The sequence below is a fragment of the Nelusetta ayraudi genome, unplaced genomic scaffold (assembly GCF_046127955.1).
Source record: "Nelusetta ayraudi isolate G7.1 ecotype Tasmania unplaced genomic scaffold, CSIRO-AGI_Nayr_v1 ptg000008l, whole genome shotgun sequence".
Classification (NCBI taxonomy): Eukaryota; Metazoa; Chordata; class Actinopteri; order Tetraodontiformes; family Monacanthidae; genus Nelusetta; species Nelusetta ayraudi.
The window spans coordinates 3,077,334-3,097,363 of record NW_027466058.1 but is presented as its reverse complement, the minus strand read 5'-3'; the positions used below and the strand labels follow the sequence as shown (position 1 = coordinate 3,097,363).

The 20,030-nt window shown below is 48.4% G+C and overlaps 1 protein-coding gene across 6 annotated transcripts in view; it reads right to left on the bottom strand.

Annotated features, from left to right (window-relative positions):
* The window catches only part of adgrb3 (adhesion G protein-coupled receptor B3), a 120,492-nt gene that overhangs the window by 16,857 nt on the left and 83,605 nt on the right, over positions 1–20,030 (bottom strand). For all 6 annotated transcript variants that reach the window (XM_076018748.1, XM_076018751.1, XM_076018753.1 and 3 more), the window contains 7 exons: positions 19,637–19,783; positions 18,491–18,566; positions 16,805–16,907; positions 16,229–16,272; positions 4,070–4,196; positions 2,904–3,007; positions 2,716–2,818 (listed from right to left, as the gene is read on the bottom strand). In XM_076018748.1, the coding sequence (XP_075874863.1) occupies positions 2,716–2,818; positions 2,904–3,007; positions 4,070–4,196; positions 16,229–16,272; positions 16,805–16,907; positions 18,491–18,566; positions 19,637–19,783 (704 nt within the window). The remainder of the gene's footprint in view (positions 1–2,715; positions 2,819–2,903; positions 3,008–4,069; positions 4,197–16,228; positions 16,273–16,804; positions 16,908–18,490; positions 18,567–19,636; positions 19,784–20,030) is intronic.

The window sequence follows — 20,030 nt, the reverse complement described above, 5'->3', positions numbered from 1 at the left end:
CCTGTCCTCAAACTGCAGAGCTGGGGGGGGGGGAAAAGTGTTTTCATCCTGGACGAAAGGGAAATGAAAGTTTGACTCTGGTTTAAAGGACAGTCGATGAGGTGAGGAACAGTCATGGGTCGGCTGATTGGGCCTGCCTTCTACTCTTCAAAGCTAAACCTCCGACTGTCTGGCTGGTGAACAAAGTGAACACAACTCAAGGTTCCACTCCAACGCTTGGAAACAAAATTAAAGTGAACCGTCGTAATCACACAAAAGAAAGATCAGAGACCAGGCTTAGAAGATAAACGGCGAGAAGGGATTTGAAATGTCGGATTGGCAATTCTACCACGATCGTAAGAAACCGAAGCGCATTTACGATCTTAAAAACATAACGACAATTAAATTGGCTTTAATCTTGGGTAGGAACAAGGATATTGTTTCTTGGATTAAACAGTCGCTGATCCGCTGAGAGAGATGCTGAAGTGGCGAGTCCTTCAACGTCGGCGGGACCTCGCAGCGATATCTCATTAGACGCGTGCCAAATGAGCAGGCCATGTTCAGCGTCAGCGCTCGTAATCAAGGCGGCAGACGAACGGGACCCCGAACGAACCTGACAGGACTTCAGATCGGCTCAGCGTTTCCCGAAACGCTCCGAGGGCCACGCGGCTGCGGCCCCCGCCTCGTGCCCGGGTCTGGAAACAGATGACCCTCTGAGCCATTTCATTTACTTTCCATCGGCGCGGTTATAGAAATGGCTCAATAGTTTGCAAAGCGCGCGCCATCCTTCCACTCGGTACATTCTCCGTTTCAATCAAGTTCAGCTTTAGCAGGAATTACTGGCGCAACGTTGACAAAGAATCCCGCGTCCAAGCGATTTTTCATCCCGGCCCATTTATTACCCCGGGATTCAATTTTCATTAAAGGAAGGTGGATTAATGGCAGGAAGCAGCATAATTTATAAGTGGTGTCTGGTCCAATGAGACGCCTCCCCCATCCCTAGACCCCCCTCCTCCCGCTCTCGGCTGCTGGTAGTCCAGATCATGTCGCAAAAACTCCAACCAATGGGGAGGAAACGATGAAGATGCGATCAGTTCGGGGCCAAAAAAAAATAACAACGCCAGCGAAAAGGTAAAAGTGAACAGAGAAGATGGTGACACAATTAGGGCAATGTGAGTGGTAGCAGCCAAATGATTTCCAATGGCCGCCTGTGTGTGTGTGTGTGTGTGTGTGTGTGTGTGTGTGTGTGTGTGTGTGTGTGTGTGTGTGTGTGTGTGTGTGTGTGGGCAGTTTGTAAATCCCAATTACGGTATGCCAGGCCGCCCCCTGCAGGAGCCCCTTTCTGAACTTCCAGAGCAGACACAGGAAGTGGCGCACGCCCGTCCGACGCTCCACCTCGTTATCTCCCCCCGGATCGTCTCCTGCATCTCGCTGACTTGATTTTAAAAACTCGAGTCGGGAATCTCGACCAGGTTAAAAAAAGAGCGCTCCCGCACACCTACGTCACGTATCTTTGACTCCCCTCGGAACAGAATAATAATGCAAGATGTCAGAATAATGGAAGGAAAGAAGTGCAGGAGCTGCTTTCATCCTCCGCTTTTCTTTTCTTCTCCATCGTCCTCCCTCCATTGTCGCCATTGTGGGAACCTCGCGGAGGCGACGCAGCAATAATTTCATTAGGCCGACGACGTGCGTCACGTCTCCTGGCGTGCATCAGTTCCCCACCCCCTCCCGCCCAGCGGCCTCGGCCCAATCGGCTCGGCTGCTGAACTCTTCTGGCATGCCAACAACGGCAATAAAAAACCAGCATTAGTATTTCATGTCAAAGTCGGCTCCGCTGTCCTCAATGCTGATTCCCCCCCCCCCCCCAAGATTTAATTGCGGACACTGTGCACGTGTCCGTTGCAGCTCGTGCTGTACTGCAGTAGCCAGGACACTGTGACACTATGCGCTAGGCCGTACGCTCCTGAGCTAACAGCAACAGGATGCCAAGACATGTTTTCGTTCTCTGTTTGCAGGAAATCTGAAAAGGGACAAGCTAAGGTGAGTACAAAAGAACTGTCCTCTTAAAAGGCCCAGTGTGCAAAATATAGCGCCGCCTAATGGTAATACAGCATATTTCAAACGGCGTCGGTCTAAATTCATGTTTTCTAATGTCCCACTTGACCTCATGTCTGTCTTGCACCAGCAGCCGGTGAGGTCAGAGCAACGCTGCAGAAAACAGATCCACGCCCAAGATTGCTCACTGTAGCTGCCTGGTGGAGAACGTGCGCGCTATCTTCCAGACTTTATGTACACAGGCGCACAGTCAAGGCACATTTATTAGCAGAGACAAGCGCTGCAGTTGTTTATCCAGTGTGACCTTACCGCCGCGATAAGGAACACTATACATCCCTTTGAAACATTACGCACTGGGCCTTTCACTCTTTGGCTTTGTACTCTCAAAGACAAATTCAACAGCTTGCAGGCGAGAGGGAAAAATAATATATATCACTCGTTACAAGTCGAGTGAAAGAAAAACCAACATTAAATCTGTTTATATGTCACCCTATAAAACCCCACGAACATCACAGCCACGACTTTTGCTGTCATACAAACCCGGCAGATCACCACTGAAACAACAACAAAAACAAAGAGGGCTGGGGTGCATTCAGTGAGGCAGAAGTCAAGTGGCACTTCTGCACAACCTCCACATTTCACCCAAACGCACATGACACCGGCCAAATCTGCACTCACCACATTGCGGGTCTGCGTTTGTCCGACCAGGATCAGTATGTTGGAGCAGACGATGGACAGGCAGAAGTTCAGCAGGATGATGGATCTCTCAGAGCGGATGTACCTGGAGGATTTGAGAGAAGGAATGAGTGTGAAGTGCCGGGTGGGGAGCAAGGCGTCAATTTTGCGTTTGCGGTTTGCGCAATTACCTCCATAGCACGGCGTAGATCACCGCCAGCGTGATCAGGGCGAGGCAGGACAGACCGCAGCCGATGATCAACGTCACAGACGGGACCCCTGAGTAGTCCATGGTCTGTGGAGGAGACGGAGCGAGACCGGGCTGTCAGTGGAGGGGGCGGTGAGGGCGAGGGTGGGGGTGGTCGGACGTGGTTAGCGCAGGACAAAACAAGGAAGAATCCACAGTGGCTTCACTGTCATACCTCTCGACATGTGGCCTTCGCTAGGCCGCGCGAGATGCCGTCCCAAAAACTTTTGTCATTGACCTGCTGGAGGTTACGTCACAGAGCGGACGAGAAGGTGGGAGGCAGATGCTAGCTGTTGCTTTTGGGGAGTAATGTTGCCCCACTGGGCTGCAGGTACAGTTCAAATCAGGCAACACGATTAACGATGGCTATTGCGACAAAATGCGCAATTGAGCTTTTTTTCTTAAAAAAAAAAAAAAAAAAAAAACGTAAGAAATGAAAACGACGCGTTCGAGCGCTCAGGTTTAAGCGGCGCCTCGAAGGTACTTCTTGTTCTGGTCATTAACTACTGGAGGAATTACAGGTCTCTGCTTACGGCTGTCAAGGGGCCTGGATAAGTGCCTTTCTAATATCCGCACATACACATGAGTTACATTGTGTGTGTGTCAACAACAACAACAACAACAACTTGATGGAAATGTCAGAGCCCCTCGTTAAAAATGGCTCAGTTTGAAAGGAGGGGGGGGCTGGGCACTCAGGAGTCAGCATGCACACACCGGCCCGCGTGCACGAGTCACCCAAATGTACGCGCGAACAGGAAATGCCCCCCTGCCCACTTATTGCCCCCCCCCCCTTTTTTTTTCTCCTTCGCTATTTAACGGGATTAGCGCCGCAAAGATTCAATTTTTAGTCGCACCACACACACACACACACACAGACACACACACACAGCCACGCACGCAAGCACGCACTCACTCACTCATCAACACGCGCGCGCCCGCGCACATACAATCACGCATCCATCCACACACACACACACACACACACACACACACACACACACAACCGCAAACACTCCTTTACATCGGCCAACCCCCCCCCCCCCTCCCCCCCCAACAACAACCAAACATGCCCGGCATCGGAGGAGAAGGTATCAATAAAGCTCTACTTACTATTTCTCTCGGTTGCTGAGCCAAAATGGCGAAGGTAGACACGCGATCACACAAGCATTTCGTATGGGAGGCATCTGTGAGCACCGTCTTGCATCCTCTGGCGGACCAGGCTCCCCAAGAATCGTTCCTGCGGCGGGAGGCGGCACAAGGAGGGAGGCGGGGGGAAAAGAAAAGAAAAGAGAAAGAAAATCAGGCGTTTAATTCCAGGCAGCGGCACGACTCCGCGACACACGGACGCGCGCGCGCGCGCACACACACACACACACACACACACACACACACACACACACACACACACTCTCTCTCTCTCTCTCTCTCTCTCTCTCTCTCTCTCTCTCTTTCTTTCTTTCTTTTTTCTCTCGCTCGAGACATCCAAACCCGATCACCTCGCGGATCCAGGGAGCCCGGTGCGTTAAATGACAAATGCTAACAACAGCGGCGGCGTCAACAGCAGCGGGACGGCGGACGCGGCGCGTCGACGCGGCTCCGGTGTGGCTACAGGCGGCATTTCAGCTGGAAGCTGATCGAAGGCAGAGGCACGGAGGAAGAGGAGGGAGGGAGGGATGGAGGGATGGAGGGAAGGATGGAGGGAGGGAGGGAGGAGGACGAGCCGAGCCGAGCGCACCAGTGCTCGCTGATTGATTCGCCTTTTTTTTTACGCAGATAAACAGCGCGCCGGTGAAAAGAAAAGAAAAGAAAAAGCAGCCGATAACAGCTTCTATTTACCTGATCGCTCCGCCGTCCCCCCTCTGAAACCAGCGGTACTTTTTCCTTTTTTTTTTTCCCCTCCCCCCCCCCTTTTTTTGTTGTTGTTGTCGTCCCTGTTCCTCACCCTACCCCCGCGCGCGTCCCGGTATCTGCTCTCCTCTCACCCTCCCTCCCCCCTCTGTATTCCGCTGGATGTTTCGCCCCTTAAACTGTTTTAATTGGCAGCCCCTGAACGCTTCCTTTGGGGTGGGTGGAGGTGTGTGTGTGTGTGTGTGTGTGTGTGTGTGTGTGTGTGTGTGTGTGTGTGTGTGTGTCTCTCTCTCTGGGGTGGGGGGGCGTACCTCACCCTGGAAGCGGATGCGGACGGCATCAGATTGATAAACCCCGTTCCTTTTCTGCAGGGGGGGAGGAGGGGGGGGATGCTGCTGATACAATGGCAAGAGAAAGACGCGCTTGTCGCAGCATCTGCTTTATTCCCGTGCAGCGGCGTGACGAGGGGGAGATAAACGGTGCTTCGTTTTTTCTTTTTCTTTTTCTTTTTCTTTTTTTTTAATTATTGAATGCGTGATTCCTCAACAGTCCTTTCACAATAAAGTTTTTTTTTTGGGGGGGGGATTGTAGGGGAATAAATACACCCCGCGGAAGCGGCGCGAATGGTTGCAACCAGTCAGTCTCCGCTCCACACCGGCGTCGGCAGGTGACGTGAAAGAAGCGCTTCTCTCTCCCATTTGTCATACCCCCCCCCCCCCCCCCTCCGCACCCCTCATAACCGGAGATTGGGAGGCTAGTGGTGGTGGTGGTAGGGGAGGAAAGGAAGCTCATTGTCGCCCGTCATGGTGAGACGAGTCTTGGAGAGAACTTTATTGCCTCGGGGCGAAGAAGAGGAGGAGGAGGAGGAGAAGGAGGAGGAGAGCATCCTCTGCAGCAGCAGCAGCAGCACGGGCCGATTTTAAGATTCGCCTCACAGTGCACTCGAGCAAAAACACCTGTTGTGGCTGATGTGGCTGTGCAACGTGCCACCCGTAAATGAACACATGCTAAAATGAATGAATGAATGAATGAAGGAATGAAGGAATGAATGGGATGTGAGAGGGTGGCCCCCTCTGCTGCATGACGCGCTCCTCCTCCTCCGTCATTGGATCAATACGGAGCCGTATTAATCATGCAGTCCCCCTGACTGACATCCGGGGCTGGAATGCCAAATCCTCCCCCCTCCACCTCCCCAACCCCCTCTGACTGGAGCTGCTGCATGTCAACGCGCTGATGCATGTTTTAATTTGGCTCCACTCTGCGGCTGGTCAAATGATAAATTTAAAGGCCCCCGCATTAAGCAAAATTCACTTTGCCGATGTTTCCCAACCGCAGTCAGTGAACGCCACCCAAAACTAAAAATAAAAGTCTTTAGCCTTTTGCCCCACCTTTCAGAAAATGTTTGCTTAAACATGCAAAAACGTCAGCCCTTTGTGATGTCATAAAGAGGACTGATTCCCCTTCTTAGTGACACAACTCCCAGGTGTTCATTCCCCTTTTAGGCAAACTTGTTTTTATCTCTCTAAGGTTAAACATGCTGTTGCTAACATCGCGAGACTGCGTCACTGGTGCTCTGGATGAAACTGCTTGCTTATTATTACACACACAGTTCTGCTAATTAGTCATTGGCGCTGCATTGAAATAAAGCAGGAACTCTGCAGTCTGTGTACACCCTGAATGTCGTGCTGAAGGTTTCCGCTGTTCATAAATGCTTTATGCCACCCATGTATGTTGTCAAGGATAATCTTTCAGTGCCGCAGTAGAGGAGGGGGTCAGTCGATGACATTTCATTTTACCGACGGCATACGTATTAAAAAAAAAAAAAAAAAAGAAATCTGTGACGCAGCTTTTGAACGGCTCTGTTGGGCCCCGGTGAATGGTTTGAATTGTGAATTGTGGCAGGACGTGAGCGAAGGTCAGACAACTTGATGGAAGACAAGAGTAGGTGCTCAGCAAGGTTGAAAGACACGTGGAAAGCAAAGTGAAGTGAAGGCTGATGTTCATCACCATTCATGAGGGGAAACTTAACATCGCTGAGTGACTTTCACTTAATCACAGGAACACGGCGCTCGTGCTTCAGCTCACTCTACCTGCCCGCTGTGTATGTAAATACGAAGTCAATGTAAACTGTCTACATTTTAGCCCCACGCTTAAGCTGTTGGCTGCGGAAAACATTTGATAGTAAAAATCAGAGCAATTGTATTATTGATTGTTTTTCATATGTGATAATAATGTTGTCTTTGACATGTTTACAATTAGCTGTTAAAAGCAGGCGTAGGAATAGTAGTAGTAGTAGTAGTAGAGCTAGTAATAGTAATAGTAAAAACTGTCACATACAGTTTAGTGCACTTGGTATGAGTACGCTGATGGAAACATACAAACTGAAGAGCTCAAACATCAGCCTCTCGTTACAGAAGTGACGAGTCGGCAGGCGACGGACGAGCACTGCACCAGTTTGAGCGCCGTGCTGTTGCACTTTTATCACCCTGCGCACGCTGTCCTGTGGCCAGGAGGTGAGAGCATTTTTGCGGCGCCCCTAAAACTTCTCTTAAAACTTCTCTTAAAACTCCGCCTCTCCCCCTCTGTGATGACTCAGCCATCTGACACGACGCGCTACAAACTTTTTGACTGGCCTCCGTTTGTGACGTGTGTGTGTGTGTGTGTGTGTGAGTGTGTGTGTGTGTGTGTGTGTGTGTGTGTGACAGGAACACATCCCAGGTTCATTTATGTCACGTCTCATGTGTTTGTTTGCCCTTAACCAGGATCTGAGACTTGGGGAGCCAGCGTGTCTGAAGCCTTGACATTCGTCAGGTGACCCCCTCCGTCCGTACCGTCTCATGTCGACGGCTTTGCGCCAAAACTTCCGCAACTGCCAAGTGATCCGTATTTTTTTTGAACATGTCAAGTGTCGCGGCGCTCCGATAATTGACAGCAGAGTCTCAGACAGCGCTCTCGTGCTTCAAGAGAGAGGTGCTCGGTTTGCACAAAAGCCCAATTAGGGCTTTTTTTTTTTCTTCCTGCACGACAGATGGATGGACTTCCACCAGCGAGGGTAATCTGATTACTTTGCTCATAAGTTATCCAGACATCCAAAGCAGAGCACTCAAAAGTCCTGGTGCCGCCTTTTCCTGCACTTGCAGTCTGCTACTGTATAAAAGGTTGCCGTGTTTTTTCGTCAGGACGAATCCGGAAAACCTTTAAAAATGCATCTCATGCCCACATCAGATTAGCCTGGCACTGAGCGAGGGGGGCTTTAAAAAGCGAGAAAGAAAAAAAGCAAAAGTGCCTCGGGCGATGCACTCTAGGCAATTTTTTAAATTCTTGAGAGCTTGACACACAATGACGGGCAGAGGAGGGCGGGGGCAGTGCCGGGAAATTATTCCATCAATCTCGGATCCCTTGATGACGGGCAAATCGCATTGGCCCGGGGCCCACGCTGCGCCGCACGTGTTAAAGCAGCGAGAGAGAACCAGACGGCGTTTGCGTGTGAGAGAGAGAGAAAAAAAAAAAAAATCCTCATTGATCCTAAAAGTATTACGGACGTAAAGTAGAAATGAATTTGGTGGATAAAGGCGACCGCAGCTGTTCTGGCAGGGCGGAGACGCACCCGCGCGGCAGTTAGCTGACGGCTAATCTATGGTTAGCGTTTGCGTCGGCACGTCGTGATGGTGAACGCTGCCCACGGTGGCGCTTCAGCTGCCAGTCAGAGGACTTTGCCACGCTCTGGCTTTGTAAAAACGGAAAATGATTGCAAATCTGTCAAGAAAATAATAGTAATAATGAATAAATAAAGCAACGCTACACTTTGGCCCATCATCATCATCATCATCATCATCATCATCATCGCCTCTGAAAACGACAAAACACTCTTGCGCAGTTTCCTAAAGTCGATCCTGTACGGCCCTCAAAAGATGTTCATCATCATTATCGGCTTTGTTTGTGTGAATATACTGGAGAAACTGCTGAACTGTCACATCGAAAGGGTCCGCAAAAGAATTCAGTCAATGGCGCTTCTATTCTAATAACGTTCTAAAGGACCAGTGCACCCAAAATGATTTTGGGTGAATTTTTTTTTATTAGCTATTCGTGAATCCCCCTGCTAATAAAAATGCCGCACTCAGCAGAACATTTTGGAGCTTCGCAGCTCAAATAAAGAAACAAATAACTAGAAAGGTTTTTATTTTTTCTAAATCTCTCATAAACAGCTAAACGGTGACACAACCAAAGCTCCAAACAGCAAATTCAGCACAACCAAAGTTTCCCAAAGGCCCAGAGGTTGGAAATTTATTAAACACTCGCTAGCAGTCAATATTTTAAGAGGCATTGCTCCTTAGTATGTTAGACAGGAAACTAATCTCAGAAATAAGCGATTTGAAGCACTGATTTCTTTATCAAATTCATTATCAAGTTTAATGTGAGGGACGGGAAAAAGACAGGGAGATTTGAAGCCTGCAATTAGTTATGTACACTCACTGGCCACTTTATTCGGAAAAATGTTACATTTCTTGTTAACACAAATTATTAATTAGTCAATCACAGGACAGCTTCATACCAAGACAGCTGGGAAGGGCTCCAGCAACCCCTATGACTCTTAGTGGAGGAGGATCAGTAATAGAAAATGAATGCATGGATGGATGATGGATAAAAAACATTCAATTGGGAAGAATATAATGACTGCAGTGTGTGCAGCAAGGCGGATGTCATGTGACTGAGCTGCTCCGCCTACATCAACATCTGTCTCTTCAATTTGTGGTTTAAGAGAAAAAGGCAACATGACCCTAATTATCCTGTAATATTTGGGCTGGTTATTGGGATCAAGTTAGAAAAATCTTTTGTGATTTCAGCCATTTAGATCAGTGAAGGTGTTTTCTGTGTTCGCTGCGACCTCCTGAGCTCGGCGCATTAATAATTTCTCCACGCTTCTGTCCCGCTGCAGCGCTGTTTTCCGCAAAGCTGCAAACTTTTTTCCTTTTCTTTTTCTGCACTGTAAAATTCATAAATCTTTTCTTTGTTTGTTGCCTCGACATGGTGGGGGCGAAGCAGAAACAACGGCGGCTCCGGCTCCTGCAGACCTGCCGCACTGGCTCCCATCCAACACCTCCAGATGTTGCAGGAACCCAAAGCCTCAACAGCTGTTTCTCACACCTTCACCTGTAAATAATTCATCCTCTCTGAACCCATATTAAGCAGCGCAGTGCAACTGACGCCACCGTATGAAAAAGTATCAGCATTGAGCTGTTTTGCCGTAAACGAGCGCCTCTTGTTTTTGTTTTTTTTCCCTTTTTAAACTTGTCTTGCAAGCCAGACAGGGAGAAGCTTGTGTGCTGATTTAAAGTGTGCGCGCTTGAATGCATCAACAACGCGCTGGGTGCAGCTTTTTTTTTTTTAAATACTGCATTATGATTATTTAATGCGGTGAAATGCACTCAGGCACATCTGACACCATTTAAATTTTCTGAATTCAACATTTTTTTTTTGTTGAGGATGTCAAATCGGAACTAAACTAGAAAACGTTGACAAAACAGGATAACCGTAATGTATATTCTTGAAAGGGGGTGTCGAGATTCTGCTAATCCTGAGATGGCAGCATGCTTGGGGTTTACAAGCCTCTCCAGCTCACAGTTTGGCCCTATAATAAGGCTCTGCCAGATAATCTGGGAGGAGGCGGCGACACAACTGTGATTAAAACGCTCGTGCGACTTCTTGTTCCACACTTTCACTAGGATCCTGGCGTTAAGACGCAATTCTTGGCCGTCGCAGACCAAAGAAGACTATTGCGCGACCTTGCTGGCGAAATCTTTCGTTGCGGCTCCTAAAGCGTTGGTCTTCCGATGCACCGTCGTCACAGCGTTGCCACCAAAGACGGCCTGCGATAAAATTCTGACCGCGTCGGAAATTCCACGATGACATTGGTCGACTGGCTTCACGAACCAATGGAAACTAACCAATCCAGCAGAAATAAAGCAACGTAGATAGAAACATAAATACGTGCCTCCAACTCCCTGCAAAATAGACCCTTTTGACAAGCCAGGGCCGAGTCGAAATTCTCCTTCTCTTCGTCTTTCTTTATTTCGCCTACGCACAGTGTGACTGAGCGACGTTGCATACTGACGTACGTCGTAGCCTGAGGTGTAGTAAACGGTCACCGTACAGTCAACCAACATCAAACTTGATGTCTCCCCAAAGTGTATGAGGATCTATATGGCACAGTGTGGCCTGCAATGATCGTATAAGACTGCAGAGACAATGCAGTCTGTGGGAGTGTTTTAAAAGTGACCACTCGAAGGGGAAAGTGGCAATATATGTAATTTTTTTTAACATAATACTCCCTTGCAGAAGACATCGCAAAGCAGCACATAGCCTGCAGTTATTGCAGATCCAATATTTGTCTTCTTAAAGCTATAGGGAGTTAAACGATGCACGATGCATACGAGGCGTTGCATCACCTATTTCATGGGTGGATTGGGGGCGCTGCTCGTGGTAACTCCAGCCTTGTTTGTTTGCCGACGAAAAACCTCCAAAAGTAATAAAAGTGCGCGAACCCGACCTGTTTACACTCGGTGCCGTGGAGCCGCCACAGACTTGAGATCAAATGTTTACTCCGTGGAAGTGTTGCCAAGTCTTATCTCCCCCCCCCCCCCCCCAAAAAAAAAAATGTATCAACTGCTGCTGCAACTCAGCGCAGTTCAAGAGTTTAAAGGAAATCGGGGAGCCACGGTGGGGTGGAGATCGTCTCTGTCAGGGGGGAAAGGAAGACAGTCAGAACTTGGACGGGGAAGAACAAAACATCAAAGGTGGTGCCCACGTGAAGATGTGAGGAAGTGAAATGAAAGGGCTGAAAATTAGAGGTGTTGTTCTGGTGTAAAACCCGAAAGAATTCTATAGTTCTTGGTGCAGCTGTTTCAGAAAGTAGTAGAAATTCCCAGAAGGATCCTCCATTTAACTGCAGGATAATGTAGAACCCCATGATTTCTTAATTTTTGTGGTTTATAGAATGTAAAGGTTAAAATCAAAGTGTGTACAAAGCCTTTTGTCATGCAGGCAGACAGATATCTGAACTGCTGGTTGATTATTTTACATTACTACACTTTTTTTCTTTTCTTTTTTTTTTTAATATCAAGACTTTCCTTGCACATTTTTGTGAAAAATCCCAAAACACGCAGCTAAAATGATTCTCACAGCTGTTTCGGAGACGGATTCCCTTTGAGCGGATTTATTTCCATCGACAATCAAGACAACTTATTCTCATTACGGACGAGGCTCCGAAGACGCTCCCAAACAGTGCGAAATAACATGAAAGACCCTCGCCGCTTCCCTAATTCCTCGCCGCCTGTCTCTCGCCCAAACACGCCGCAAATTCACAAGTCATTAAGATTTAACGGCATCTTATTAAGAATTCATCCGCCACGGTTCACTCCGCGAAACAAAATGTGGGTTTAAGCAGAAACAAAACTGCAGAGAGAGTGAGTGAGTGAGAGAGAGATGGAAGAAAAGGGAAGAGGGGGCTGTCTGTCGTTTCCAGAAATGCTCCTTTTTCTTGCTCGCAAGTTGCCGCTGCAGCGCGGCAAGAACGCAGGTGCGGCAGCCATCTTGGCTCTCGGGCCCGGCGGTCGCACGCCCGACTAGGCGAGACGTCCGACTACCGACTAGACGAGAAAACCGAATTAAGAGCTTTGTCCGATTACGCTCTTCATGTAAACGTAGTGAGTGGCGTCGCTCCTCTAATTGTTAGCGGCGCTCGCCCTCGATTCAGCTCGAGACAAAACTCTCGACAGATGGTGCTTCGCCCACCCCCGAACGAGTCCCGACTCCCGAGACTGTTTGAAACGGACATGACAGCGACGCGACGGGCGCCGAGCCGTCCGCCGTTAAAAAAGAAAAAATGAACGTCGGGGAAAAAGCGGCTCAGTGCGGATCAGATCAGAGAGGCGGCGCTGATCTGGAGCAGCGCTGCGTTGCGATGCTGCCGCGTCGCCCCACTTGTTTCCGTTCATACGCAGACCGGTCGCTCTCAGTGTAACACAGTGTGCAAAAAAGAAAAAGAAAAATATATATGTCTCTTTTTAAACTGCTTGGTATTCCTCTGCTTGGAAATACATTCAAAGATTTCAGAGTAAAATCACGAAATAAGTAAATTGTTTAAAAATAAAAATAAAATAAAAAATGAAATCCTGCATTGCAGTGTTTAGCACAGTTGCTTGTGTAACGGTTTGATATTTGTTTTTATTTAATTAAACCAATTTTTTTTTTTTTTTTTTTAATGCAGTCACTGTTCAGACACTTCTCATCGGTCAGAATGTCCACCAACGAGGTTATTGCTTAACAGGGCCAACTCTGTGTTGGGATGTTGTTTGACTTTTTTTTTTGTTTATTCCTCAATAGGAGTGTCGACAGCCTTCTCCTGTACACACCACTTGAAGTTGCTGCTTTTTTTTTTGCTTTTTTTGTTCACGACAGTTTAAAAAAAAAAGAAGTGATGGAGTCCTCAGCCAGAGTTCCTGATTTATTTCCGCACAACACAACGCAGAAACCTACAGGGTGGGAATCTACACGGGTTACACTTGATAGATGGGCTCCAGCAGCCCCCCCCACCACCACCACCAGGATCACCAACCAGAGTAAAGTGAGTGAATCTCACTTTCAACATTTCAACAGATCAAGTCACAAAATTTCATGTCAAAAGTGCTTGAAATGACTAATCAAACCTGATCCACATCCAATTCGGAGCAATGCGCAGCAAAAGTCACTCTCTGCCTTTGACACATCCACATGCACCCTTACACACATACACACACACACATACATACACACACACACACACACACACACACACACACACACACACACACACACACACACACACACACACACACACACACACACGCGCAACAAGAGCCGATCTTGGAAAGTGAGATTTTAATCACTGTAGTTTTTTTGTTGTCATTCAGCTGCTCCTCACAGGGACAGATTTCTTTTTCTCTACAGCAGCCGTCCCTTTTCCAAAAAAGACACTTGCGTCACCCATCGGGAGGGAAGTAAACAAGCCTTGAGCAGACACTGTACTTTGTCATAAACACAGCGAAATTAGAATAAACCAGAGTGGCCCCAGCCGAGGGAGCTGCTCGACAAAACATCCCAGCACATGAAAGGAAAGCCTGGTCTTAACGCAGTGGAGGACGCGTGCGGTGCATTGTTCCCCAAGAATCCCCTGTGTGTGTGTGTGTGTGTGTGTGTGTGTGTGTGTGTGTGTGTGTGCGCGTGTGTTTGTGTGCGCAAATTATAGCCAGCACAGAATAATAAAAAAATAGTCAAATAAATTATTCAAACATACACATATGCGTATAGAACAGCACAATTAATAAACATGCAAACACATGCAGCATTTGGGTGCTAATGTGAAAATATTATGGCTTTAAAAGTGCTTAAGAACCAACTCTCTTTTCTCGTCTGAAGTGTTTCCCCGCCCCGGAGCAGCCAGTCGGGGGGAGGTTTCCTCCAGCAGGGGGAGTTGTGTTGGCTGGGGCCAAAACCAGACGACCAACAACGACCAAGAAGCGGCTCCGAACGCTAGCGGTAGGTAAATAACAGCCGCCGCGTCTCGATGTTGCAAATGGGCGTAAACAGAATAACGAGGAGGCGCGACATTGAAGCTGAGCCCTCGTCGCTGCTCAAGACACTTGTGTGTTTTGTTTTGATTGTGTAACGTCTCTCCGCGGTTCTTCTCGGGGCTTTTTGCTCGCCGCTCTCGCTCCTCTGCTTCTTTTTTTGATATTGCAGCTGTGTTTTGCATATGTCCTCACGGTTTGGGAGTTTTTGGGGATTTTTCTTTTTTTTTTACCCCTCTCTCTCTCTCTCTCTCTCTCTCTCTCTCTCTCTCTCTCTCTCTTTTCCTCGCTACCTTACGTAACTCTGCAGCACTCGCGACTGATGTTCCAAATGCTGCTGGCGGTGACTCTCCGGCCTGTTTGCGCTTCGGCAACTTTTCCTCGTCAGCGCCGGAAAGTTTTTCTTTTGTTTTGTTTTTTTATTTTTTTCAAAGAGGCCGTCACTGGCTGCCAGTTGGCCGGTTGGCTTTGTGATTTGCGGGCCACATCTTTTTCGTGCCACCATTGAGCAGCTGTTTCATCACCACTGGGGCCCTCTGACTGCGCCTCTCGGGTGTTGTGATCGCTCGCATTGCGCGCAAGCTAACTGGTGTCCAAGCCTCGACAGATCAGGGCACGTCGTGCTGCGTGGTGAGTCACAGAGTTCGCCCGGCCTTGGCTGCTTCGTTAGTGCGGGTCTGTGAATGGATTCACCTGGAAAGCTGTTCCAGGTAGACTTGCCGCGGTGTGCGTGCTGATGGGAATTCAAATAAAACATTGAACATTGAACCCTGTTGTCCAGGATTTATGAGGCAAACAAAGACGTTGTGACGCAAGTGCAAGTGCACCGACTGACACGAAAGTTACTGTTATAACGTTGTTGTTGTGTTGGGCATCTTGCATGAGTATTAGTAGAGTTTTTCTTGCAGCTGCACTTCTATGAGAATACACATCTATATGTGGCAGGGTTGGCAGGGGTGCCTGTCCCAGCTGTCTTAAGGGGGAAAGCGGGACGCCAACATGGACAAATTGCCAGTTTATTGGAGGGCAAAAAGACTCAGGGACAAGAAAACATTTGCAGCCGACTAGATGGATTCTCTGAAATCCCACGAACCAAGAAGAACAACAAATCAACTCCGCACAGAAAAGCCCCAAAAAATCCTTGTTGTTAGCCTCCGACCGAGCTAATCACCACAACCACCGTGTCGCCCGCTTGGAAATACGCACACCAAGAAAATAGGGCAAAGCCCCAAAGGCCACTGTGTGATCTGACACTCCTGCTCTTGATGGTATTCAGTACAACAGCGCTCCCTCCTTCTTGTTGTGATCACTGCTTAATTCTGTGTCCATCTCGACCCCGAGCGACTTCTCCTGCCAGACCGAGATGTTAGCGTAAACACTGTAGTGCGCCGTTCGCCCCAGTTTACACCTGGGCTTCAGCAGAGAGCCAATTTATCTGAGAGCAGAGGAGAGTCCTATTAGGTTTTCCGGCCCCTGATAAGGCTTTAATGTGTCATTTTGCCTTGTGGGTTTCTTTCTTCCCTGTTTTCTCTCGTTTCATATTGTGCCATTAGGTAACCTGGCTTTCATTTAAAAATATATATATATTTACTTTGCAAACAGCTGCATAAGAGAAATGTGTTTTTTCTTCTAACTTTTGAAGATGAAAGCAAGACGCGCCGCGTTTCAGAGATGTGACATGAAAGCGAGAAATAGCCTGTGTGTTATCATGAAAAAGCACACGTCTGCCGTACAGGAGGATGAAAAAAACCCAAAACAAGTCGGGAGCAAGGCGGTAAAATCTGGCCCAAAGCGAGGAAGGCACATGCCCACTTACATCATGTTGCTGTCCCACAGTGCGCAGTAGGGGTTCATCGTTCCCTGGAAGGAAGGAAGGAAGGAAAAAGATAAATTGTTTACCTGGCGTTCAATTGTCATTTCACTGATAGTCATGGTGCAAATTATCTGCATGCCGGCCGTCTGTTGAGTGCGAACAAAAACCTTTACATTCACGTGCGGAGCAAGACTATCGCGCACTAACACACGTGCTGCACGGCTACATGCTTTGGCTTTAATCTCCAACACGGACGGGAGAAAAAGAAAGGCTGGAGGTAGTAAAATGGGGGATTGTCCGAGTAATTATCTGACAGCGGGTAGCCTCCCCTGACAATGGGTGCTTGCAAATTTATTATCCGGCCAATTAGCCGCCATTGTGCGTCGGCTTAATCAGAGGCGATACGTGCCGTAGTCGCAGCGCGAGAGCTTAGTCAATGAAGGGAAAACCTCTGTTGCGGGTCAGAAGGGTCTTAAACATGGGTGACGGGGTGAATCCCAACACCGACGTGAACAGGAAGTGATTTGCGGTGTCGGTTGTGCGTGCAGGGGTGGGTGGTGGTGGGGGGGGATCTCTTACATTTGCCAGGTGAGCCAGTTCGATCTCCAGCCGGGACTCGGTCACCTTGGGCTCGGGCCTCACGGTCACGGCGATCACCTTGGAGTTCACCACCGTATGATTCCTGAAGCAGAGACGGACGGAGCGAAATCAAACCTTCGGAAAAATCGTGTAAATTCACTCGTCTCTCCGGATACAAGAAAATATTTTCCTTTTTTTTTGTTTTCTCGCCCTACTTTTCTGATAGTGTGTGCCAAATCGTGCAGTCTTGGGCACTAGCTCTTTGTGATGTCATTAAGGGGTCAGAACAGGTGTTTTTTTATGCCTTGTAACTTCAGCTGGCAGCTGCCTTTATTCTTCGTTTCTTTAAACATGTGGAAGCTCCAAAGTAGGCAGCAATTTTTCCAGGAGACTAAAACTCAATGTTTTGGCAGGAGGCTGTAAACAGAGGGCTAAATATGTTTTCATGGAGTCCAGGATGGAAAAAGGAAATTTAATTGTAGGAATTTTAAATAAACTTTTCAGACTTATTTTACGTACTTGCTGCAGGCAACAGGCAACATTCGTCTCCAACTGGCTGCTCTACTTTTTTTCTTTTTTTTTTACACAAGGTTTACAAATTGGCCTCGAAACCCTGATCAAAGTCTCGCTCCTGATTTGACTTCAAACATCTGAGGCCTCTCCGTCGAGAAGCATTAACACCTCCGGATTAGTCAGTCAGACTGGAAGGACAACCACTGTCTAAAGACCTGAAGATGTTTTACACACATTTGGAATGTTAACTTCATCCCTGCGGTTCAGTGGCGTTGAGTCCTTTTGTGAAAGTAACTTTTCAACAAGGCGCCGTAGCCTGTGCTGAATACCAGCTCCAATTTCAGACGGCGTCGCGTGAAGATGAAAAAAGAAAAAAAGAAAACATCAAGGAAGACCCACAATGCTATTTACGCCGCGTGGAGGCAGTTGTGTGAAATGGTTGCCAGTATTGGAGCTCAGGAAAAAGAAAAATCCAGAGCCGAACAGGGAGCGGAGATCTGAAGCTCGGCTGAGCTGAGCGACACGTGTCTTTGAGTCCCGCGCTTTGAGGGTGCGGCGTCGTGTGTCTCTAAAGGAAAACACTGCCTGCTGTTGTGCACTTGACACAGTATTGCTTTTTTCCTCAGCTAAAATCCACTGACACCTCCGCTGAGGACTGGCGAAGCTGTAAAGCTAGCGGAGAGGAACGGAGACGCGCGGTTCGGAGATTTTCCTTTCCCTTTTTGCTACTCGTCACTGTCCCGTCGTGTCTGCAGGGGGCGATCTTCCAGTGGCTCCAGCTGCGACAGCTGGCCCCGCAGCGACCGCTACGTCCTTGGGACGGCCGCTGCCAGGGACTTGTTGACTGGGGTCCGACGCCAGGTGTTTGTTTGGAGCGTCACGCTGCTCTTCCAGACGCCGAAGTCCTCCGTAATTAACTGCGTTCACCACACGCAAGGCTAAACAGTGTTTTATTGGATGAGTTACAGCCGGCGCCAACGCGCTGACCCAAACCGAACTACAACAAGTTTGTGGCGGGGAACGTAGAGGAGAGAAAAAAATGGGTTTTGGACTTGATCTACAGCTCAGGATCACAGTGGACACCTCGGCTGCTTCCGGAGGATTAAGGCTGTGGCTCGTATTTCCTCTTTCCAGCAGACCAGAAAATAGACACCGGGGCGGCGATGCACTTACTTTGGTGAAGGCAGCATGAGTCCGAGGGTCTTGTACAGGACTGTTCCCAGAATGAAGACGGGTGAGCCCTCCATGTCTGAGGGAGAGAGGGCGAGAGGGTGAGAGGGGGAGAGGGGGAACAGTCAGTTCTAAAAAGACACAACCCTCTTTTCACTTCAGCGACATCAGACTCGATTTGGAATTTGTACCTCCCACATGTTTGGTTATTAATACGTGAATGGGGGTGTTTTTCTTGACTTCGGAGAGGCGTAAGTGCCCTTAGTGACCTCACAAAGAGCAAAGTGAGTCTGTTAGCACACTGTCTGAAAAAGCTGATTAAATCTGCATTGACTCTTTCCACTTCTTGGATGTTCACTGACAGGCTCCAGGAAAGTTATTGTGTGACATTATGAGAGTGAATCCCAGAGAAAAAGCCTTTAAATTTTAACAACTGGTTTCTTTATTGTTTTAGGGATCGTGCAGCTTTGCGCTAGCAGGCAAAGTTAAAAATGAGTAAAAGATGGATTTGTTGAATTTCTGGACTTTCCCTCAGGAGTCTAGACAAGCATAATGTATAAAATTAGATTTTCAAGATTGAGGGGATTCTCTCCACAGAGGTAAAGAAAAATTAAGACTAATTCAACGCTTCTTCCCGGCCTGGAGCAGCTTCTCCCACCGCTTAAAATGAAAGTGGCTGCGATTGGACACGCTTCTCCAATCAATCCCGGGTTTTTGTTGTCTTTGATGTTTTCCAGACAGACTGATTGGACCAATTAAGCAGATTGTCTGGCCCTGGACGGAGGCGGCGACCTGCCGCTTTGATTTGAGCGGACGCTAAAAGCGCTGAGTCGATGGAAAGCGCTAGGACCACGACGTGCGCGGGCGGGCGGCCGCGTGCTGGCTTTGTTCAACGGCTCGCCGCAATAACTCACTTCCTCCAAACAAGGGCTGATGGAGCATAAAACACAGAGGACGCACCTTCAGCGGCGAGCCGAAAATGTAACGTTTTAAATCACGCCGCCTCTTGCTGCAGCGCCGCCGCAATATTTCTCCTTCAACAGCGACCCACAAAACCTCATTTTCTATCTATCCGCTGCATTTTTCCTTCACGTTGAGGAAGTTTGTTATTTTTAAGAAAGATACGTTGAAACGCGAGCGGCTGCCTACCTGCTGACTGCGAGACGAAGAGGCCTTTGGGGATGACCACTTTGTCCTCGGAGTTCCTGGCCCAGTCCACCATCCCCTTCCGGCCCTTCATGGGGAAGTTGATGTCGGTCATCACAGACACAGCCGGGAGCCTCTGGATGCTGGCCACTGTGGAGCACGCAAGAGCGACAACACATGTTAACTAGGAACCTGCCTGATTGAGTATTCGGGAGCTTGTCCCTGCAAAAGGCGGCTGCATCGCTGACATTTCAAGTCCGTTTCTTTTGTGGATTCATCTTGAAAACTCTCCATCGATTAAAGTGTAAAAGGACCAGTCGGCGTTTTTTGGCTGCGGTGGCGAGGGCTGCAGCCGGGGTTTACTTGTTCCAGCTGTAGCGGAGCTGGGCGAGTTTTC